Here is a 24,813-nt window from a genome sequence, read left to right as displayed (position 1 = left end):
TGAGTCAAATCAAAAGTGGCAGTCCATCGGACACCATTCCAGCCAGAATAATGCCGGTAGTTGGCAATACGTTGGGCCCGGGGATCCAGTTCCTTGTGAATCTCTCACTGGCCGAAGGCTGGTTCCCACGGAGTGGAAAAAGGCATTGGTAAGACCTATTCGGAAAAATTCCGCAACTCCATGGACTGATTTATCTAACCTCAGACCAATATCTCTGCTGCCATTCTTTGGAAAACTCACAGAAAAACATGTGAATAGGCACCTATCGAACTTTATCGAACAGACTGGTAGTCTAGATTATTCTCAATCTGGCTTTAGACCAAAATACAGTACGGAGTCAGCTTTACTGTCAGTCACAGATGATCTTCATATGTACCAGGACAAGGGCTATTCCATTGTCCTGATACTGTTAGACTTAACAGCGGCGATCAATACTGTATCCCACAACATCTTTCTCGGACGGCTTGCAAAGATCGGTCTTGAGAGTACAGCACTGGCCTGGCTAAGGAGTTTTCTATCTGACCGTACCCAATCTGTCAACATGGGTACTTTTTGCTCGGCGGGAATAGAGATCACCAAGGGGGTGCCACAGGGCTCTTGTTTGAGCCCTACTCTTTTTAAAATATACATGGCCCCCCTGGCTAGAATCATGAGAGCTATTGGTTTCATCCCGGTGTCTTACGCGGATGATACACAGCTCCTATTTCCATTCAAATCTCTCACCGCCGAGGTGAAGTCCTCCTTCTCCAAGGGCATGAAGGCGGTTGCCCAGTGGATGTCATCTAATTGCCTACAATGCAACGTAGGCAAGACGGAAGTCATGCTCTTTGGGGAGGCTAAAATCCTATGGACCCCCGACTGGTGGCCGCAAGACCTTGGCTTGGTCCCTGCCCCTAAACAGGTCGTGAAGAAACTGGGGGTGCGTCTGGATCAAGAGCTTTCCCTTAAGCAGCATGGCAACTATATTGTGGGCTCCTGCTTTCATGTCATAGGACTCTTACGTAAAGTCTTCCCCCTGCTTCCCGATTCTACCAGAAAAACCTTAGAGCAGGCTCTGGTACTTAGTCGTCTTGACTATTGTAACGGGCTACTGTTGTCGGCCATTCACGGAGTATTAGCCAAACTCCAAGTTGTGCAAAATACTGCAGCAAGGCTGGTCTTGAACGCCCCCCCCAGATCTCCATCTAAACCCCTCTTGGATAAACTACACTGGCTCTCAGTCCACCAAAGGGTAAAGTTTAAGACCTGTTGCCTGATTCATAAAAGCTTAAATGGATTAGGACCTTCATACTGGACACAAATTTATACCATACAATCCTGTTCGCTCTCTTAGGTCTAGAAATCAGCTTTTCTTGAGAGTGCCATTTGTAAAGAAGGCCAGACAGGGAGCCAAAGCTTTGTCCGTAGTTGGCCCTACATTATGGAACAAGCTCCCACTGGTGCTCAGGCAATGTCCAGAACATTTCAGCTTTAGAAAAAAGCTGAAAACCTTTTTGTTTCAGAACTAATTCCCTTCTCATTCGACTGCTTTTTGGCTGTGTTTCCGGTGTTTTTGGGCGTGGAGATACTCCTTTGGGAGTAGATTCAAGCGAGATATAAACCCGTAAATAAATAAATAAATAAATATGTATTCCTTCTCTCTTTTTTCACAAAGATGCCTCGTCAGGTGGTATCCCACTTTATTCCCCTCGGCGTAGGATAACTGACATAATCTAAGGAGGGTATATTCAGCCCTGTTGGTGTAAATTGTGTTGATTTTCCCTTTGAGGGCACTGATCTGGCATTGTGCTCTTTTTCTACGATCTCAAGCTCCGCTTCTAGTGCCTTGCATTCTTAGGCCCTTTGTCTATTTAGCGTGGCGTTCAGCTCGATGCATTTACCCCTCATAACCACCTCAAAAGAGGTGACGGTGGGTAGGTTCAGCTGAAAGTATTCTCTAGTTGCTACTCCTAACTCATCTCTGAACAGTTTGTCCCTCGTTAGTGAGACAGGGAAGAACCAACGCGGCGGGCCTGATGGCGGACTATTCCAGGAGAGACAGACCGAGACGAGGCAATGATCGGAGATGGTAATCGGGTGGCTCTTTGCTGCCTGTAGGGACCCCAGAAGACTCTGGCTGAGAAATATAAAGTCCAGCCGCGAGTACATTTGGTGTACATGCAAATCAAAGGTGTAATCCCTAGTGGTTGGGTATATTGCCCTACATGCGTTATTGAGGCCCATTGTATGAAAGGCCTGTTTCAGACCTTTAGGGACCTTACCTGTGGGTACCCTGTGGGGGGTTGTGCTGTCCGCTGTCACTTGCCAAGTCATATTAAAGTCCCCCATGAGGATTGAGTCTTCTGCGAACCCCCCAACATGCTCAACACAGAGGTCACGAACGTTGGCTGGCCCGTGTTAGGTGCGTAGGCCGAAACGAATGCGCATAACCTCCCCTTCAGTTTCCCTTTTACCATTATCACTCTCCCCTCCTTATCCACTTTTACACCTTCTGTCTGGAATTTGGTTGTGTTGTGAAAGAGAAGACCAACCCCTTTTTGTATTGTCCCCGAGGACGACCTGTATATTAGGGAGTAGTTTTTATGTCTGAGCCTATGTTCTTCCGAACATTTTAAGTGGGTTTCTTGGAGTGCCACTATGTCATGTTGGTGGTCTATTAAATATTTCCAAATTTTTGGGCGCTTGCAAAGGGAGTTTAACCCCTTAACTATCCAGCAGGCTATACTAACCATCTTGATTTGTAAGCCCCCTCTGTTCTTGTCTCACCCTCATCAGGGTGTGAATTACTGCCATCACCCGTTTGCCCCCTCAGCTTCTCCCGACACTTCTGTGACCGGGCGCTCCCCATTGAAGAATTGAAGTGTGAACTGTTCATAACTATTGTGTGGACACAACCTTCCCCATAAACAAATCCCTCCCCCAACTGTAAAACCCCAAACCATAATTAAACCTTAGCCTGCGGGCTCGAAGGACCCCAGCGCTGTCATCTCCCCAACTGAGGGACGTATTGGTGGGCGTTGTGGTCTAGGCCAGCCGCCCCGGCTGATTCTGTTCATTTATACATGTAGTGAGTCTGCATGTTGTCCTTATCAGCTCCAGGATCCTTAGGGAGTAGGCCCTCCCTACAATTCCAGTCATTTTCCTCATGACCTATCTCAGCCATCCATTCTGGCAACTCTTAGAAAGTCACAAAAGCGATAAACTGTGGTCTGCAGTGTGTCACTAGTAAAAGTTGAGCCCACTTGGTTTGGTTCCCCTTTGAGATAGATCGCCACTGGGATGGCGTTGTCTGGGCGGTTCCTCCCTTTTTTGTGGAGGCAAGAGACTCCAGCTCTTCTGTAGCTGGGAGCCACAGGAGTTCCAGGCCCTTCTCCAAGTCTGAGATATGCTGTGCCTTGTTTTTCAGTTCAAAGGCAAGCCCAAACGGATAAGTCCAGCGGTATCTAATGTTGTCGGCTCTTACCTTCGTTATCAGGGGTCGGAAGAGTTGTCGTCTTTGTATCGTGGACTGAGCAGTGTCTTGAAAAAGCGTACAGCTGAATCCTTGAAAGGAGATCTTGTCTTTCTTCCATGCCGCTTGCAGTATAGCTTCCTTCACCTTGAAAGAGTGCAGCTTGACCAGGACATCTCGGGTTCGACATCTCTCTCGCTCCAACAGCATATCCACTCGATGCGCTCTTTCTAGTTTTATTTTAATTTTACGTGGGCTCACTATTTACGCAAAGCGCCCTTCGACAAACTCTTTTAGGTCCGGGCCTTCGGCTTTTTCCTCGAGGTCCCTGATTCGAATATTGTCTCTCTGAGACCTATTTTTAAGATCCTCGTTTTTCAAAAGAGCTTGTTGCAGCTGGATATGAAGGTCCTGGACTCTTTCGTGCGTATACGCCATTCGCCTATCCAACTCCTGGGTCCAAGGCTCCACCTCCATTACCCTCATACCAGTGGAATCAACATCTTGTTGGAGGGCAGTCATACGCTCTGCTAGGTTGGACATGAGTTGCTTCATGGAGGCTTTTATATCTAGTTTTAGTTCTGTGAGAAGCTTGTTTTTTAATTCCAGGCTAGGAGGTCATCTTTAGTAAGCATCATGCTTGCATCAGCATCTCCCTGGTCTTGCACGAGCCTCTTCTCCATAGGGTTAAACAAAATTGTGAACTTGCCTGTGGACCTTTTCGGTGGCATACGTATGGCCCATTTTTCCTGCTCGTGCTTATGCGTTAATGCTCTGTGGCCACCACTATTCCGTGACCTCCGTCAATGGGGAAGCATTGACTGCTGGTCGCATCTGGCAGCCCCCGTTTACTCATGACAATGGGCCTTGGTCTCCGTCTTAGGGTCAGGCGGGTACCTCCCTGAGAGGCTCCTCTCCTTCTCTTCTATGGTTGCTCTCCTGCCTATGCTTCTCTGTGCCAGCTGAAATTTGTCACTTTACGCCGCAAAACACTGCCTGTCAAATTAGCATTCCCTGTATAATCATACACACTTCTTCCCACTTATTTCTCCCCAGGGATTGCCATCTTGGGGTTAGGCAAAGACGATGTCTTTGCTTTGGTGTCCTGCTATACTTTTCCTTTTGCCTCCTCAAACGTCTCTCTGGCCCTCTATATTGCCTTAATTAGGGGCTCGCCTCACCCAGCTTACTGCAGGTATCGCGTGTGGAAGTCACTTGTGGCTGCATCGTCGACGCGGTCTCCCCCTGGACCCTCCTCGGCTCGCTTTCATTGATGGTGCGCTCCCGGGACCTTTTGTTGCCGCAGCTGGTATCGGGTATCTGTTGGGAAGTTACAGAGCCTGTTCCAGCCTCTGCGGGACCTGCCCGCCTGATTGCTACTGGTTTGGGCCGTACAGTGGTAGAAGTGGGCGGGATCGGAAGGGCACGGCGTGCCCCTAATTAAAAAAATTATTTCAGTCCGTTCCCCTACTTCTTTCATTCAAAAAAAGCATCCTGGGACGGCAAGAATAGTCCAACCTAAAAACTACAACTTTTTCTTTCAGCTTTCAGGTGCGCCTCGCACTTCTCTGTTGAACTCCAGAGGCAGCAGCAGCCCCTCCCTGAGCTCTCACAGACTGTGGACAGGCTCATTGTCATTCCAATTGAGGCTGATTATTCCCTTTCGAATGACAATGCGCTGCGTTCAGCCTTTAGCATATCATGCTGAGTTAGTGATTACAGAGGAGCTTTCCCCAGACAGAATACTGTGGGTTACTTGCCACCATGTGAAATGTGTCAATGTTATACACAGATTGAACTGGGCAGGAGAAATACAGGGAAAAGGGACAGAAGAGGAGACAGGGAAGGAGAGGCGATGGGGCGGGAGAGGCGACCGGGCAGGAGAAGTAATGGGCAGGAGAAGTGACAGGGCAGGAGAAGGGATGGGCAGGAGAAGTGACAGAGCAGTAGAAGTGAAGGGGCAGGTAGGAGTGACAGGGAAGGAGAGGCAACATGGTTGGGGAGGTGACGGGGCAGGAGAGGTGAAGGGGCAGGAGAGGTGAAGGGGCAGGAGAGGTGAAGGGGCAGGAGAGGTGAAGGGGCAGGAGAGGTGACGGGGAAGGAGAGATGACGAGCAGGAGAGGTGACGGGCAGGAGAAGTGACAGGACAGGAGAGGCGACAAGAAAGGAGAGGTGATGGGGCAGGAGAGGTGATGGGGCAGGAGAGGTGATGGGGCAGGAGAGGTGATGGGGCAGGAGAAGTGACGGGGCAGGAGAAGTGACGGGGCAGGAGCGGTGGTTAGGCATGTGCAGGAGCGGTAACTGGGCAGGAGCGGTGAACGGATAGGAGCACTGAACAGGGCAGGAGAAGTGATGGGACAGGAGAAGTGATGGGACAGGAGAAGTGACGGGGCAGGAAAAGTGACAGGGCAGGAGAAGTGATGGGACAGGAGAAGTGAGAGGACAGGAGAGGCGACAGGAAAGGAGAGGTGATGGGGCAGGAGAGGTGATGGGGCAGGAGAAGTGATGGGGCAGGAGAGGTGATGGGGCAGGAGAGGTGATGGGGCAGGAGAAGTGACGGGGCAGGAGCGGTGATTAGGCATGTGCAGGAGCGGTAACTGGGCAGGAGCGGTGAACGGATAGGAGCACTGAACAGGGCAGGAGAAGTGATGAGACAGGAGAAGTGATGGGACAGGAGAAGTGATGGGACAGGAGAAGTGATGGACAGGAGAAGTGACGGGACAGGAGAAGTGACGGGACAGGAGAAGTGACGGGACAGGAGAAGTGACAGGACAGGAGAAGTGACAGGACAGGAGAAGTGACGGGTCAGGAGAAGTGATGGGACAGGAGAAGTGATGGGACAGAAGAAGTGAAGGGGCAGAAGAAGTGATGGGACAGGAGAAGTGATTGTGCAGGAGTGCTGACCGGACAGGAGCATTGAACGACAGGAGCAGTGAACGGGCAGGAGTGCTGACCGGACAGGAGCAGTAAACGTCAGGAGCAGTGAATGGGCAGAAGTGGTGACCGGGCAGGAGGGGTGACGGGGCAGGAGTGGTGACGGGGCAGGAGTGGTGACGGGGCAGGAGTGGTGACGGGGCAGGAGTGGTGACGGGGCAGGAGAAGTGCCGGGGCAGGAGAAGTGTCGCGGCAGGAGAGGTGATGGGACAGGAGAGGTGATGGGGCAGGAGAGGTGATGGGGCAGGAGAGGGGATGGGGCAGGAGAAGTGACAGGGCAGGAGTGGTGATTAACCATGAGCAGGAGCAGTAACCGGGCGGGAGCAATGAAAGGATAGGAGCAGTGAAAGGGGCAGGAGCAGTAAACGGGGCAGGAGCAGTGAACGGGGCAGGAGCGGTGAACGGGGCAGGAGCGGTGAACGGGGCAGGAGTGGTGAACGGGGCAGGAGTGGTGATCGGGCAGGCGTGCTGACCGGACAGGAGCGGTGACCGGGCAGGAGCGGTGACCGGGCAGGAGCGGTGACCGGGCAGGAGCGGTGACCGGGCAGGAGCGGTGACCGGGCAGGAGCGGTGACTGGGCAGGAGCGGTGACTGGGCAGGATTGGTGACTGGGCAGGAGACGTGACGGGGCAGGAGAAGTGACGGGGCAGGAGAAGTGACGGGGCAGGAGAAGTGACGGGGCAGGAGAAGTGACGGGGCAGGAGAAGTGACGGGGCAGGAGAAGTGATGGGGCAGGAGAGGTGATGGGGCAGGAGAAATGACGGGGCAGGAGAAATGACGGGGCAGGTGAAGTGACGGGGCAAGAGCGGTGTCCGGGCAAGAGCGGTGACCGGGCAAGAGCGGTGACCGGGCAAGAGCGGTGACCGGGCAAGAGCGGTGACCGGGCAAGAGCGGTGACCGGGCAAGAGCGGTGACTGGGCAAGAGCGGTGACTGGGAAAGAGCAGTGACCGGGCAAGAGCAGTGACCGGGCAAGAGCAGTGACCGGGCAAGAGCAGTGACCGGGCAAGAGCAGTGACGGGGCAAGAGCAGGAGAGGTGAACAGGCAGGAGAGGTGACAGGCAGGAGAGGTGACAGGCAGGAGAGGTGACAGGCAGGAGAGGTGACAGGGCAGGAGAGGTGACGGGGCAGGAGAGGTGATGGGGCAGGAGAGGTGATGGGGCAGGAGAGGTGATGGGGCAGGAGAGGTGATGGGGCAGGAGAGGTGACAGGCAGGAGAGGTGACAGGCAGGAGAGGTGACAGGCAGGAGAGGTGACGGGGCAGGAGAGGTGACGGGGCAGGAGAAGTGACGGGGCAGGAGAAGTGACGGGGCAGGAGAAGTGACGGGGCAGGAGAAGTGACGGGGCAGGAGAAGTGACGGGGCAGGAGAAGTGACGGGGCAGGAGAAGTGACGGGGCAGGAGATGTGACGGGGCAGGAGAAATGACGGGGCAGGAGAAATGACGGGGCAGGAGAAGTGACGGGGCAGGAGAAGTGACGGGGCAAGAGCGGTGACCGGGCAAGAGCGGTGACTGGGCAAGAGCGGTGACTGGGCAAGAGCGGTGACTGGGCAAGAGCGGTGACTGGGCAAGAGCAGTGACGGGGCAAGAGAGGTGAACAGGCAGGAGAGGTGACAGGCAGGAGAGGTGACAGGCAGGAGAGGTGACAGGCAGGAGAGGTGACAGGGCAGGAGAGGTGACGGGGCAGGAGAGGTGATGGGGCAGGAGAGGTGATGGGGCAGGAGAGGTGACAGGGCAGGAGAGGTGACGGAACAGGAGAGGTGACGGGGCAGGAGAGGTGATGGGGCAGGAGAGGTGATGGGGCAGGAGAGGTGATGGGGCAGGAGAGGTGACGGGGCAGGAGAAGTGACATGGCAGGAGTGGTGATTAGGCATGTGCAGGAGCGGTAACTGGGAGTGAGCGGTGAAAGGACAGAAGCGGTGAACCGGGCAGGAGCGGTGAACGGGACAGGAGCAGTGACCGGGCAGAAGCAGTGAACGGGGCAGGAGCAGTGAATGGGGCAGGAGCAGTGAATGGGGCAGGAGCAGTGACCGGGCCAGGAGTGGTGAACGGGGAAAGAGCAGTGACCGGGGCAGGAGTGGTGATTGGGGCAGGTGCAGTGGACGGGGCAGGAGCAGTTAACGGGGCAGGAGCAGTTAACGGGGCAGGAGCAGTTAACGGGGCAGGAGCAGTTAACGGGGCAGGAGCAGTGAATGGGGCAGGAGAAGGGACGGGGCAGGAGAAGGGACGGGGCAGGAGCGGTGATGAGGCATGTACAGGAGCGGTAACTGGGCAGGAAAGGTGACTGGGCAGGAGAGGTGACCAAGCAGGAGAGGTGAACGGGCAGGAGAGGTGAACGGGCAGGAGAGGTGAACGGGCAGGAGAGGTGATGGGCAGGAGAGGTGACGGGGCAGGAGAGGTGACGGGGCAGGAGAGGTGATGGGGCAGGAGAGGTGATGGGGCAGGAGAGGTGACGGGGCAGGAGAGGTGACGGGGCAGGAGAGGTGATGGGGCAGGAGAGGTGACGGGGCAGGAGAGGTGACGGGGCAGGAGAAGTGACATGGCAGGAGTGGTGATTAGGCAAGTCTGGTCCCTCAATAGCTCTGTCTCGTCCATGTCTGTGTCCCCATGCCCATGGTCTGACCATGCCCTTATCTCTTTTTCCCTTCACCTCAACCCTGTAACCAAGGTCCCGCTTGCAAAAAACACCTGGGCGCGGAACTGGAACCGTGTTGACCTCCCTTCGTTATCCTCTTCTCTCCTTAACTCCTCACCCAACCTGGCGGCCCTATCCTCTTCATTGCAAGCCACCGCCATTGACACCTGGCTCGCTGGAGGCTGCGACTCAGTAGCCCCCCTACGTCGGATTTCAACCAGAAGACCTAAGGAGTCAAACCGGTGGTTCAGTGAAGTCTTGAAGGATAAAAAGCTGACCCTCCGGCGAGCTGAGAGGCAATGGAGAAGGGACTACTGCCCCTTATTGAAAACCCACTATCTTACACTATTAAGTGACTATAAAAAAGCTATTATAGGAGCCAAAACTGCCTACTTTTCAGCCAAAACACTGGTGGCAGAGAATAAATCCAGGGAGATTTTTACAATTGTTCATGATTTAGCCTTTTCTGAGAGGGCTACACCTAAAGCCCTTCCCACCCAGTCCTTATGTGATTCACTGAATTATTATTTCCTGGATAAAATCACTAAAATCAAGACCAATATTCAACCCCCCTCTCCCTCTCACAGCCCAGTGCTGTCTCTCTTCAATCCCCCCTCTCACTGAAGAAGTATTCTTGGAAACACTTCCTAAGGTAAAGTCAGGTTCTCCGGCAGACATTTGCCCGTCCCGCATCCTTCAACAGATTTACTCTGTTTGTACTCAGCCCCCGATTACTCTTCTCAACAGTTCCCTTGCGCAGGGGGTTGTGATTCCAGCTTTCAAATCTGCCACAATAGTGCCTATTTTAAAGAAGCCTGGTGCAGATCCGTCCGCCCCAGTCAACTATCGCCCCATCTCCCTGCTGCCCTTCTTGGGCAAGGTGCTCGAGCGCCATGTTACATCGGTACTCAGTGCCCACATAGAAGCAACTGGGGGTCTGGCGCCTCGTCAGGCGGGTTTTCGGCCCAGGCACTCTACTGAGTCTGTCGTGGTCCCAGTCCTGGATAACCTCAGCGAGGGCATGGACCAAAACAAACACCAGGCCCTGGTGCTCCTCGATCTCTCCGCCGCTTTTGATACGGTGGACCACTCCATCTTGCTTTCACGTATCAGAGCGGCGGGAATCGGGGGCTCAGCCCTGGTCTGGCTATCGTCCTTCCTGAGGGACCGCACCCAGGCTGTCCGGTTGGGGGATTTCACAGCAATTCCACTTAAGATCACTTGTGGTGTCCCTCAGGGCTCTTCTCTTTCCCCTCTATTGTTTAATCTCTATATCTATCCTTTAATCTTTGCTCTCCAGCAGATGGAGGTCTCCGTATACAACTATGCAGATGACCTCCAGCTCATCTTTAACCTTTCTCCTTCGTCCCATTCTATTTCTAATTTTCAGTCTATTATGATTTTTATCAGGGACTGGATGAGCCACAACCACTTGAAACTGAACCCTGATAAAACTGAGTTGGTTCTCACCGGTGGCTCTTCCAGTCCCAGGAACTCTCTATTCTGGCCCTCTTCCTTGGGTCTCCCTCCCACCCCCTCTCCTACAGTCAAGACTTTAGGCATTAAAATGAACAATCACCTTACCCTACACTCACAAATTAGTTCTGTTGTTTCTTCTTCTTTTCTCACTCTTCGTACTATTCGCACTGTTTCCCGTTTCTTTTCCCCCCTGTCACTCAAACTGATCATGTCTGCCTTAGTGACCGGCTGGACTACGCCAACGCCCTGTACAACGGCATTCCAGCCTACAGTTTACGAAAGCTCCAACTGGTGCAAAACCAGGCGGCCCGGCTAGTGTACGGCCTTTCCCGCTCCCACCACTCCACCCCGTTATTGAAGGAGCTCCATTGGCTGCCTCTTAGGGAGCGTTCCCTCTTTAAAACTGGCTGCATGGTTTTCCAGGCACGCCAGGGTTCAGCTCCTGCTTTTATAGTCTCCTTGATAAAGGAATACGTTCCTGCCCGAGAACTTCGTTCATCCTCTCAATCCCTTCTGCAGGTTCCCCGCTATAAGCGGAAAAAGTGGGGAGGGGCCAACTTCTCATTCCTGGCACCCACCTTTTGGAACTCCCTTCCCGACCATCTGCGGTCGGCCAAACACTACTCCCTTTTCCATAAAGGCTTAAAAACCTTCCTGTTCAATCAGGCTTTTTCGTAGTAATCTATTTTCTGCCTCTCTTCTGCTAACCTTGCCTTCATAGCGCCAAGAAACCGTCTGGTGAACGCTGCGCTTTACAAGTATTTTAAATTCAAATTCAAATTCATGTGCAGGCGCGGTAACCGGGAGTGAGCGGTGAAAGGACAGAAGCGGTGAACCGGGCAGGAGCGGTGAACGGGGCAGGAGCAGTGACCGGGGCAGGAGCAGTGACCGGGGCAGGAGCAGTGACCGGGGCAGGAGCGGTGACCGGGGCAGGAGTGGTGACCGGGGCAGGAGCAGTGACCGGGGCAGGAGCAGTGACCGGGGCAGGAGCAGTGAACGGGACCGGGGCAGGAGCAGTGAACGGGGCAGGAGCAGTGAACGGGGCAGGAGCAGTGAACGGGGCAGGAGCAGTGAACGGGGCAGGAGCAGTGAACGGGGCAGGAGCAGTGAACGGGGCAGGAGCAGTGAACGGGGCAGGAGCAGTGAACGGGGCAGGAGCAGTGAACGGGGCAGGAGCAGTGAACGGGGCAGGAGCAGTGAACGGGGCAGGAGCAGTGACGGGGCAAGAGCAGTGACGGGGCAAGAGCAGTGACGGGGCAAGAGCAGTGACGGGGCAAGAGCAGTGACAGGGCAGGAGAGGCAACAGGAAAGGAGAGGTGACTGGGCAGGAGAGGTGACTGGGCAGGACAGGTGACTGGGCAGGAGAGGTGACTGGGCAGGAGAGGTGACCGGGCAGGAGAGGTGACCGGGCAGGAGAGGTGACCGGGCAGGAGAGGTGACCGGGCAGGAGAGGTGACCGGGCAGGAGTGGTGATGGGGCAGGAGAGGTGACGGGGCAGGAGAGGTGATGGGGCAGGAGAGGTAATGGGGCAGGAGAGGTGATGGGGCAGGAGAAGTGACATGGCAGGAGTGGTGATTAGGCATGTGCAGGAGCGGTAACCGGGAGCGAGCGGTAAACGGGGCAGGAGCAGTGAATGGAGCAGGAGCAGTGGACAGGGCAGGAGAAGTGACGGGGCAGGAGAAGTGACGGGGCAGGATAAGTGACGGGGCAGGATAAGTGACGGGGCAGGATAAGTGACAGGGCAGTAGAAGTGACGGGGCAGGAGAAGTGAAGGGGCAGGAGAAGTGACGGGGCAGGAGCGGTGAATGGGTAGGAGCGGTGGATGGGGCAGGAGCGGTAGACAGGGCTTAAACCAGTACCAACGGTTTCAAGTATTAGTCAGGTACAGAGAGTATATTTCACATCTTCGTACTTCAACACAGTCATACGCACTGAGGTTTTTGAGTATATTTTTTAGGGTGTTGGCTTCTCTTCTATCACCACTTACACATTTCTAGCTTTTCTCTGGGAATTAGTGTTAATCCTAAATCTTTATGTACAAGTAAATTTTGAGTATCAGAAATATATTTTTTTCATTTAACTCTGCAGTGCCCGTTTTCGGAACTGAATTTGGATAACACAGACATACTAAATTTGGATTCGTTTCAACGTTTGAAAGTCCCCTGAGGAAGGGTCGAAAAATGACCCGAAATGCATTGGGAAATGTTAAACTTTTTGTTTTTGAACTGTTTAACTCTTGATCGTTTTCACTCAAAATAATTTGATTGCTAAAGCTGATACAATGTGCTTATTATTTCATGTATCTAAACTGTTTTGTTGATAAGTGCACAAATAATGGTTAACTAAAAAGTTTGAACCTTCTAAAAAATGTGTGATCTTTTTGTACAATATTTGAGTAATTTTGATCAATTGTGTAAAATGTTTTGAAACCTTAGGGACATTTGGAGTGAGCTCCCGGTCAGACCTAGTTTATACTAGGCCTCTACATAGCAGTTTCATTCGCAGTTGTGGGCTCAACTGACCACTGGGTAGCTCCCGATACAGATAAATACTCTTATAAAACATTACCTAAGTCTGAGATCAAACAGGTGTGCAGGCTAGATTCTTACATTGCAGGAGTGGTGATTAGGCATGTGAAGGAGCGGTAACCGGGAGCGAGCGGTGAACGGGGCAGGAGCAGTGTACGGGGCAGGAGCAGTGTACGGGGCAGGAGCAGTGGACGGGGCAGGAGAAGTGACGGGGCAGGAGAAGTGACGGGGCAGGAGAAGTGATGGGGCAGGAGAAGTGACGGGGCAGGAGCGGTGAATGGGTAGGAGCGGTGGATGGGGCAGGAGCGGTAGACAGGGCAGGAGCAGTGACGGGGCATGTGCGGTGACGGGGCATGTGCGGTGACGGGGCAAGTGCGGTGATGGGGCAGGAGAAGTGACGGGGCAGGAGAAGTGACGGGGCAGGAGAAGTGACGGGGCAGGAGAAGTGACGGAGCACGTGAAGTGACGGAGCAGGTGAAGTGACGGGGCAGAAGTGACGAGGCAGGAAAAGTGAAGGGGCAGGAGAAGTGACTGGGCGGGAGCAGTAATTGGGCAGGAGCAGTGATTAGGCATGAGCAGGAGTGGTGAATGGGTAGGAGCAGTGAACGGGCAGGAGCGGTGAACGGGCAGGAGCGGTGAACGGGCAGGAGTGGAGACGGGGCCGAGGAAATGACTGGGAAGGGGCGGTGACGGGATAGGAGAAGTGACTTGTACTTATGTTCCTTGCCTATTTATTTATATACTATTGCATGACATCCACTGATGTGTCTGCAAAGCATACTTGTTGCCCCGAATTTTTGTCCTGAATTTTTGTCCTGAAGTTTGACCCCTTGCCCTGAATTTTTACACTCACCATCCTGAATTAGCGCCCAGCCATTGTTCCTGCTTATATTTTGCACCCTTTACATAAACCTGTATTACCTATGAGTATTTGCTTTTTCCTGAATTAAACCTCAAATAAACATGTTTATCCATTGTTTGAATTAAATAACGTTATAAGCTGCAACTGGTCAGTGAAATGCTAAACGTACTAAAAATTGGTATGTTTTGCGATTTCTAGCCACACCCCTGACTCCGCCCACTGATCCAATCTTCGGTTATTCCCGCCCCCTGGTTCTCCACCCCCAGTTCCCCTACTTTTTATTCCCCACTTCGACCACTGGGTCCGTATCACCCGCGCGTAGTCTCGGTCTCGGATGCAGCCGTCTTCTGACCTCTCGTGCTCACCCCGGTGTTGTAAATAAAACAGCGATAGTATTAAGCATTCACTGAAGACATGCTATTGTGTCTTTGTTCTAGTTTTCCCGCTCGTACTTGAAATACGGCCAGACTCCATTTTGTTTTCTGGCGTCCATCTTGTGTGCTATACATTGCAATGTGCTCGTCACGAGGCGAGTCCTACCTCACTGATTATCACCCCTGAAGTTTGCCCAGCAACAGGCTATAAATAGTCCCTTGTGTGTCTAGCGCATGCTCAGTAGGAGTCACATCTGTCTCTGATTAGCGTAGATTGGAATGTGTATTTCGGCGGGTCTCAAGAACCATTAACTCCACCCATGTATCGATTATGTTCAAGGAATGTCCATATATGGTTGTAAATCATGTTTTGAGCTGTAACCGCCTACTTATGAGCCCCTTCTTTTGTGTATAAAAGGGGACCGCATGTCTGAGTTCTGTGTGCTACCTTCTACAATACTGTAGAGTGTTGTGTGGGTTGTAGTACTACCTGTAGGGCCAGATGTAGGTAAATCCGATTTACCGACTCTTAAATACCGACTCATACCGATTCGGTATTTAAGAGTCGGTAAATTGGAAGGAGGCAGATGTAGGTAAAAAATTACCGAATCTGTAAGAGTCGGTATTTACCGATTCTGTATTTCCCATTGATTCCTATGGGCCTTGAAGCCCATAGGAATCAATGGGAAATACAGATTTGGTATTTACAGAATCGGTAAATACCGAATCCTGCAAGGGTGCAGGGGGTGTCACTTTGACACCCTCTAGCACCCCAATTCCGGGCTTGTGTGCCATGGGGCACACAGACATCCCCACCTGAATTCGGTATTTTACCACCCAATAGGATTTGGGTGGTAAAATACCGATTTTTAAGGGCCTGTGGCACTCTTAGGAGTGCCACCTACATGTGGTTTTTCCGAATCGGTAAATATACCGATTCGGTATTTTACAGATTCTGTAAATTTACCGATTCGGTAACTTTACAGAATCGGTAAAATATAGGCCCCCTACATCTGGAAACCCTAATACCGGTCGGTAACGGCCGAATTCGGCCGTTACCGACCGGTATTAGGGCTCCTACATCTGGCCCGTAAAGGTTTATTAAACTATGTCTTTGTATTTCCAGTTTCCGCTCCAATTTCTTTGTGTAGTCTGAGGACTCCGTGCACAGAAGGGCGAACCCCTTTGCATTCGCAGGCCTTGCTGAGGCCTGTTACTCATCAATGGCAGACGCAAAACTCTGCAATCGAGCCGAAAAAATTGTCGCTTTCAGCCTCTGGCGATCCTCAATGTCCTTCGGTTCGTGCACACACCCGTGGACACTACATAGCTCGTCTTGATCAGGTAAGAATCACACCATGGTGGCGCAGCCGGAGGGGTTCACCTCCAACCGGCCATCTTGCCTGGCCACGCCCCCCTACCTGTATTTTTACCTGAATTTTGTTCCAAGTAAATCATCTGATTCTCTAGCGCCTTGAAGCTGCTATATAAAAAAATAAACTGAAAATGTTTTGATTATCACATTTCTGTGTACTCTTGTTTTATTTTTAATGTCATGAACAGGCTTTTATTGGGAACTCGTTATAGATAAATAATATTTGTTGTGAGGTGGTAGACTGCTCCAAAACCCCACCTACACAGATCTGCGAACCCATACCCAAGGGTTACTCTGCGAGGAAAGAGGAAGGGTGAGCCTCACACCATTCTCTTGTTGCCTGGGGCACACATTGTAATTAATGAGGCCAAGATAATATACTTCACCAACTTTGGACTCAAGGCATATGGAAGTGTTCCACCAGTGATATGTAATTCGTGCACACGTGTTAATTGCCATAATCCAATAAATAAAAAGAACCCAAGCTTTAAACATATTTAGAAAATAATGAAAATAGAGTCAAGATTAGTGGGTGCCCCACAGAAGCAGTACACAATGTGTGCTTAAACAATCATATGAATAGGCCTAATGCTCTGCCCTGTACTTTAGGGGGAGAAATGCACTGCAGTACTAGTTTATACATTATTTAAGAGATTAAGACGTAGTATATAAGCAATTAAAATACTCTACCGTTATCCAGGGGTTGTCAAGTAGCTCATTAGCTGTGATTCGATAGGCAGGGTCCACTTTCATCAGAAGCTTCAAAGTATCCTTAGCTATACAAAGAATAGGTTAAAAATACATTCAATAGATGCTACAGTATAGGAGACAATATTCTGAAACATGTGGTGCTCTTTAGATGTAGAAAAAAACCGTTATCCTTATGTTACCTCAGCGCTAAAAAAAATATATACATTTAATCACATAATGCAGCTCATCATCATTACTTTTAGTGAGATGGCGGTGTGACGGCTGTATAAGCAATAAAATACATACAAATAAATGCATCGATTCATATCTGTAAATCTACTGCACAATTAGAATTGCTGATCTGTAAAGTATTACGATCATCCAGGTCCGGCTTTAGCGCTGGTGGCGCTCGGTGCGTCAATCATTTTGTATGCCCCCACACCCAATGGCTGCCTCCACGGATTCTCTTACTACCAAAAGTGCCCCCTCATCATAAATTATTGGTAAGCACAGCAACCCTCACCCCACCCGCCCAGTGCGGCCGCACCAGTCGCACTGCCCTAAAAGTGGCCCTGGGATTATCTAACATAAACCTCGATTCTGTTGTACAAATCACCCACAAACTGATGTTTTTACTGTATGTGTACACATTTGTGTCACTATCATTCAACTTATCATCATTTCTAACTAGAGCAGGCGAATTCACCTCCCATCCACGGCAAAATAAAGCTGTACGCTGCTGCTGCTCGGAGCTAAACAAATCTTAAAGAAAAATAGAACATAGCTCGAGAAAACACTTGAAGGGGAGCAAACCTATAATTAAACATGCGCATAGCTACTACTCCAAACAAATACTGGCTGCTTAGCAGTACAAACTAAACGTCTATAATTCTCCGACACTTTGATGGGATGCAGGGCTTGAGAGGCTGTAATAGTCATGCGAGCGAGACAGAAGGTACAGCAAAAAGACAACTCGAAACCAATAAGCCACAATTTCCAGATGTGTTGGCAAGGTTAAGACCATCATGGGAGAGAGCCCATAACAAGTACAGTATGTGAATCTGTATTCCACACTTCAAGCACCGCTTTAAGAGACTCGTCATACAGGGGCAACATTAAATTCTGTCGGGCAAAATTCGATCGCTGCCCTTAGCCACAAGAAAACAGAGCTAATGAAGCACAAAAAAGCCAATTTCACTATTTTTTTGCATCTCCAGAATGCATCGCTAGGACTCGGGAGATCCGATTAAGGGACAATGTTCATACCACTTTGGAGATGCAGTGGCTAAAATGATTACACATTGTAATACTCTGACACTCCACCTCAGATCACCTCACGATCGTGAGCAATTGAGAAGACTCCCGAAACGCGTTGATCTGTGTTTGCTTTGCCATAACTTCTATCGGAAGGCTTAAAATTAAATAAAAAGAGTAAAATCGCTAGTGCACGTGAGTTCGTCCAAATTATTTGCCCTGAGAAGGGTGAATTGGGTTTGTATATATATAACGAAGAAGACCGCCTGGTCAAAACGCGTCGCCAATAAACGCTTTTTTGAACACGGACCCTGGAGTGCGAGTCTTTTGTGGTTCCTGGGACTTTACTCTGTGTGGGGAACATACATATATATATATATATATACATACATATATATATACATATATATATATATATATATATATATATATATATATACAGTAGGTTAGTAAATCCTGGAACGGAATCCGGTCTGGATATATATGTATATGTATATATATATATATCTAGACCGGATTCCGTTCCAGGATTTACTAACCAACTGCTCGTGTGGGTCATCAAACCTCCATTTTAGCAGCCGGAGCACAGGGTGGGTGTCATTGAATAGCGCTGTGCAATACAAAACATTCAAGTGATTGCGTATGGCTCCTTTAATGTTGATCGTAGACTCTGGTCTGCTCATAAATACGACCTCTTGCAGTTAACCCCTTCACTGCGGCGGCTATTCCGCCGCAGTGCTAAGGGGGCGGGGCGGAAGAGCGGCGGGCGCATGCTGGTGATGGAACCGCTCCGTCACCAGCATCGGTTGCGCTGTGCTTATGACGGAGCGGTTCCGTCATCGCCCCGCCTGCTCAATAGAATGCTCAGTGCAGGCGCAGAATTCGCGCCCCGCATGAGCGGCGGGCGGGCTATGATGGAACTGCTTCGTCATCAGCACAGCGCCACCGCAGCTGATGACGGAGCGGTTCCGTCATCAGCACACAAGGGGTTAAAGGATAAGGAGATGGATAGAAGGTAGGAGAGATGACGAGAAGGATGGAGAGAGAAAGAGATGAATACAGAGATGGATAGAGGATGGAATTAAGGGATGATTGGATGCAGAGAAGAATCGATGGAGCGTAGAATGGAGAGAAGGATGATGTATGGAAAGGGGGAACAATCGCCAAACAGCTGCCAAGGTCGCTTGCCTCACCCAAACGCTCAGAACTATTTAAAGAGGGGGGTATTTTATTTTCCTCAGCAGGGCCTTGCAACTCCTGATGCATTATGGTACTTGTATGACTTACCCAAGGCTGAGAACTGGAGAGGAGCTTTTTAGTTTCATTATATTTTGGACACCGCATTATCACTACCAGCATGCTGATGTTCTTTCTCCATGTTCCATTTCAAAGTTTGGTTCTTTTCACTTGTTACTTCCTGTGGCCTCCATGCACTTCACCAGGCAGAGTGCTGGGAGATGGACTTTAATTCCTCTCACTTAGAGTGTGTTGCAGCTAGCTTGCACCAGTTCCGTGTTCCGATCACCCTGTATGGGTGTGAACTAGTAGGAGTGATTTAAGATTGGATTATACATTTAGAATTCCTATTTGAGCTGCTCTTACAGGGAGCTCCTTTTTGCAGTGTCCTGCTTTCTTGTAGCTGCTTTCTGCAGCATTATGCTTTATCTGTCTCTCCGCTTGCTTCACAATCTGACCTTGCTGCCACCTTTCCTTTATTCCCTGATATCATATATTTCTGTTTTCGCTATGGGGCTTCTGACCGCATATTTACAGACTTGTCAGCGCTTCCGGTTTTCCTACTTGAGTCTGTTACCTGGTTAACCTTATTCTGATTTCCTGTGCTAATTCCATGTAGCAGCAAGGAATCAGTGTTTCTAGAGCATGTTGGGTATGTTCATTAAATTCCCTGCTCTAGCATTATAGCCTGATTTTGATCGCAGAATCCCTGTTCTTAATTTCTGAATCCTGTTCATAATTCCTTGTCTTTACTTTTCTCCCTGACTCATTACAATCTCTATTGATCCCTGAGCTAGTGCTTATGTAGTATCCGTCTTCATTCTCCGGGTCCTGTTCTTTCGTATTGTCTGATTTTGTACTCTCGATCTTTGTCTATCTTATATTATGATTATTCTGTCCACTCTGGGTTTCTGCTCCATTGCAAATTATCCACACTAGCAGCCCGTCCCGACGTTGTCCAGGAGCGATTAGGCTTCAGGGCCCCGCCCGCCCGACGTTGTCCGTGGGTCCCCCGGAGCCTTCCTCCATATATTGCCGTATTATACCTCTATGTTTACTTTGTACGCTTTTGTAACCTGCACACGTAACTTTTTCCTCCTGTAATGCATCGTTTGACTCACTTTTTTAATGCTCCGTTTGCTTCCTCTTGCTACCTGCACATGTCACTTTTTCCTCCTATACCTCTATGTTTACTTTCTACGCTTTTGTAACCTGCACACGTAACTTTTTCCTCCTGTAATGCACCGTTTGGCTCATTTTTTTAATGCTCCGTTTGCTTCCTCTTGCTACCTGCACACTTCACTTTTTCCTCCAATACCTCTAGGTTTACTTTCTACGCTTTTGTAACCTGCACACGTAACTTTTTCCTCCTGTAATGCAGCGTTTGGCTCACTTTTGTAATGCTCCGTTTGCTTCCTCTTGCTCACGATGTACGATTTTGTAACCTGCACACGTAACTTTTTCCTCCTGTAATGCACTGTTTGGCTCACTTTTGTAATGCTCCGTTTGCTTCCTATTGCTCACGATTTTCATTTTTGCTTCATTTTCCCGCCGCTCACCGCACCTAAATAAATAAATAAATAACCTATCTCATCCGCCGCTCCTCCCCGCCTGTCCGCCGCTCCTAACCGCCTGTCCGCCTTTCCTCACCGCCTGTCCGCCGCTCCTCCCCGCGCCATGTCCGCCGGTCCTCCTCGCGCTCCTGGATGCCGCTCCTCCCCGTGCTCCTCACGTCAGGCATGCACGTCTCGGCCGGCGCTTCTTCCAAGGGACTACTTTTTTTCTGTACATTTTTTAAATAACGTATATTTATTACGTTTATGTAGCCTATGTCCATCTGCACACCCTGACGATTACAACGATGTATCGGGTGTGTGGATTGGCACTGTGGTTCCCGAGTTTACCCGCCTCAAAGGTTCAAAGTTCTTCCTTTATAATAGTAGTATAGATTTCAACCACTGACTATAGCAGTTCAGTATTTTGAGTGTGACCTCTGGCATGGACTCTGTTCTGATCAGTTAGGGGGAAATATCTATGTTGTTGCACCCAAGTCCTATGAAGTAATTACCTGTCTCAGTGTTGATGTCAGTCTCAATCTTCCTTCCATTGAGTACACCAGACTCTATAACAGCAGGCACAAATTATTACTTTGCTGTATGAATTTTGTGAACAGAATTCTGCTGGTGTCAATCCAAATGGAATTTCCTAACCTTCTAACAGATCTCGTCATATACCAGTACATTCCTTACTTTGATCAAACCTCGTTATCCGACCTATACACTAGCTAGTCTCATGCCTCGCTACTAGACTCTGCTTACTGCCACCTACTGTTCTCTGTAGCTCTGAGACCGGAATTTACTCCTGTGAACAGGACTGTATCTAGGTGTTTTGCCGCCCTAGGCGAGAATTGAAAAATGTCGCCCCCTCCCTTTTATGGATGTGTATATATCATTTGCTATGTATGTAGGTTTGCGGATTGCCTCAAACACTGCTTTGCAGTGAAGGGTATATGGACAAATAAATGTGTGTGGTGTTTTCTGTGTTGCATCATAGCACATTCAACAGCTATGGGGTACATTACCAGGGGTGTCCAGGACAAAGACGGCTGGGGCACAGTCCACATTTGGTCACCCTCTAGCAACGCCACTGCGAATCACCCACCTTTATACATCTCTTATCAACATGCCTGGGGCAGTGCAGACTTATACTTTCCCTACCTGGGGAAGGAAAGAGCCCAAGGTACGAGGGCTGGCTGTGGTGAAATGTTGTGTCTCTCTTGACACCAGGCCCAGTTCCACGCACTGCTGGACTGCACGCAGGTCAAGGGAAGGGCTCTTCTTTAAGGCACACACTCTTCGTGGCCTTCCTCGACCCCCTCTCCTGTGTCCTCCAGCCTCGCCCACATGCACAGTGGGATTCCATCACCTCACCGGCTGGAGGCCTGGACATGGGACATGGGACATAAGATAAAGATAAACAAATTGGGCGGCAGAATCACTCTACTTTATCTAGGGAAGACAAAGATAACTTGCAGGATATTGCTAGAGAGGAAGTACGTCAAACTACTACAGCAACGGCCCTCACAGTTACAGTTCAGACTTGGGAAGACACCAAACAGTTTTATTTTTGTAGAAAAATTCACTTGGGAGGTAATATGTGGTTGGCGGCATATTTCGAATGCAACAGAACCAGATGATATGAGTACTGATTATAAACAGTTAGGAGATGGGACTTTCCTTTTTTCAAACTTACCTGATTTGATTAGACGGGTGGTCAAATTACGAGATGACACAGTGCGTTTGCGAAAGGAGCAAGAATTAGCTAGGAAAAATAAAGTTGCAAAAGCAGTTCATTCTCAGGAAAAGAAAGTAGATGCTTTGGTGGATGTGAATAAACCTAGTAGTAGTAAGTCTGCTATAAAACCTATGCGTGAAGCTGCTCCCCTGTATGTTCCTCCGAAGGGTGTGGGAACCAATAATGATACAACTTCGAATGATGGAAAGGGATATTTTATATATAATTGGGTTTACACTCCTTGGAGTAGTGTGTGATGGCTCTTCAAGCTGCTTTGCCCGACCCCCGGAAAAAAATCCTGCTGCTTTCTATGAGGAGGTAGAACGAGCCATTAGCTCCTGCACTATGACCTTGTCAGATATTTATATGTTTTTTGGACTTATTTTGCCTCTTGATATGTGAAAAACAATATGTAAATTAGATGATAATGTAGCATATGGTGATACCTGGGAACATTTACAACAAATAGATGCGGAAAGGGAGCCTGCGCAGAAACCTCGGAAGGAGATATTAGATCTTCCTAAAGCTATTGTGACTATGTTAAAGCCTCTCATACACCCTGAGAAAATAAATTGGACCACTTTAGCGTCCTGTAAACAGAAAAGGGATGAGTTAGTTTTTGACTTCTTTGCAAGGTTTAAGGAAACATTCCATGAGTTTAGTGGTCAGTCATTGGCCGATGAAACGGGTAGGCATTTGCTTGTTGATAAATTTGTTGCTAATATGTTGTCGCTTAAAGGTCAGCGAGAGTTCTTGGACCACATCTTCCCCAGTTTCCCTTAAGACTATGGTCCAATATTATGAACGACAGGAACAGGAAGCAAAAGGCAGGGAGGATAAGAAGGTTAAAGAATTAAAGACAAAAGTTATGTTGGCTCAAGTACATGGTACACCATTTAGGGGAGATGGAATAGGCGGACGTGCAATGTATACACCTGGGGTGCCCCCTTTTGCGAGGTCAGCAGGATCAGCGGGGAAGGGGAAGTATGAGAGGACGCCCAGGAATTCAGGAAACAGGGGCGGTATAGGAGCTTGCCCCAGATTTGAAGCTGTTGAACAAGGACCAAATTACTCTAATACTTTTGATTGACGAAATCAATATCAAGTGTCTGATTATTCTGCCGATGCTCTTGTAGATTTAGATTATGCATAGGGATGCCTAGGATGGGGTAGGGATTAGTTGAGGTGCCCGTAGATCAAATGGGTCCTTAGGTTGATGCAAGCTTCTTGGGATCTAATGCTCTGTTTCTCGTTGACACAGGGGCTACCCGTAATGCTCTGTCTAAAACATTAGTTCCTAGGGCTCTCCTGTCCGACACAATGATAACATTGATAGGATTCGATTGGACACCTACACCTAGCCCACTTTCATAGCAACTTGAATTTGGACTTGACAAATTCACTGCAGCATGTCCATTTTTGCTTTCCCCTAACACGCCGGACAACAGTGTGGGTATAGATATGTTTAAATATGTTCGTGCCACAATACATTGTTCTCCAGAAGGTGTGCGTGTTATTTTAAATAACAATCATCTAATGGTTGGGAGATTCTATCTTATCAATGAGGAAGCAGCTCTGGCGTCCTTACCTACTGTGAAAGGAACACTGTTGTTGTCATCAGTTCTTGCCTTCCATCATCACAAAGTCTCGTGAAAGAAATTGCAATATTTTAGACAGCAGGCTACCTATTTAGGTTACCTCCTGTCTAAGGGGGAGACGTGCACTCACACCAAACCGCATTCTGACCATTCTAGACAGTCCTGTGCCCCGTACTCAGAAGGATGTTCGTGCACTGATTGAGCTCACTTTTTTTTTGTAGGCAGTTTTCGCACATTATTAATCTTTGGTGGCCCTTTTTTTTCCCCTCCCATGGACTGCTGAGTACGAGAGCGCCTTCCAACAGTTACGCCAAGCCCTTTGTTCTACACCAGTATTAGGTACCCCAGACATGTTGATAATTGACTATTTGTTCCAGTTAACTGACAGCTTGTCTTCTATTTATCAGCAGGTGCAGGAAGCTCTTCCTTCTTGAGCACTGGATGATCTGCGTCACCTGAAGGACCTGAGGAAGTCTTCCTAGACCACACGATCCATTTACATCTAGATATCTGCTTCGATCCAGGAAGAAAGACATTTCAGAGCAGTAAGAGACTGTTTGAGACACTGTCCTGGGTGATTAAAGACTGACTACAGAGGTGGGGTAGCCTATTAGTGACTACTCGTCTCAACGTTAGTGAACAAACCAACACCTGCCCAGGACCTTAGGGCATCATCTATTTTGTTGTTTGCCAATAAAAATTAGCTCGCCAACGAAGAAGGAGATTGATGCAACAATGTGCAACAGCTGTGCAATCTGCATCCTTGGTCTGACTTTGACTGCTGCCATCATCGCTACTGTAATGTGGGTAGTGGAGAAAGTAATGACTGGAGCCTCCTTTCCTAACATTACTGTTATATCACTTGCTGCAAAAGAGCACCATCATTTTGATTTGCCACAACATGAACTGGGATACCGGCAAAATCTGGGAAACAATACATTTCTTCAAATGTTGCATCAGATACACCAGCTAAAAAACGCTACTAACTGTTGGGTTTGTGGCAAGATTCCTTCTCATCAGAGCATAAAAGGAATCCCATTGTCACTGCTGCCATTCTCTAACAGTGGCTCATGCCCAGCTTGGTTCAAACTTCTACATGCCTCTAA

At 49.4% G+C, this 24,813-nt stretch overlaps 1 protein-coding gene across 4 annotated transcripts in view; it reads right to left on the bottom strand.

The window, feature by feature from the left end:
- Positions 1 to 24,813, bottom strand: part of STK33 (serine/threonine kinase 33) — a 1,296,925-nt gene that overhangs the window by 316,867 nt on the left and 955,245 nt on the right. For all 4 annotated transcript variants that reach the window (XM_086956010.1, XM_086956012.1, XM_086956013.1 and 1 more), the window contains one exon: positions 16,326 to 16,411. In XM_086956010.1, the coding sequence (XP_086812136.1) occupies positions 16,326 to 16,411 (86 nt within the window). The remainder of the gene's footprint in view (positions 1 to 16,325; positions 16,412 to 24,813) is intronic.

This window comes from Lissotriton vulgaris, chromosome 2_1 (assembly GCF_964263255.1).
Source record: "Lissotriton vulgaris chromosome 2_1, aLisVul1.2, whole genome shotgun sequence".
NCBI lineage: Eukaryota > Metazoa > Chordata > Amphibia > Caudata > Salamandridae > Lissotriton > Lissotriton vulgaris.
The sequence above is the reverse complement of the archived record's forward strand: the minus strand, read 5'-3'. Positions and strand labels throughout refer to the sequence as shown.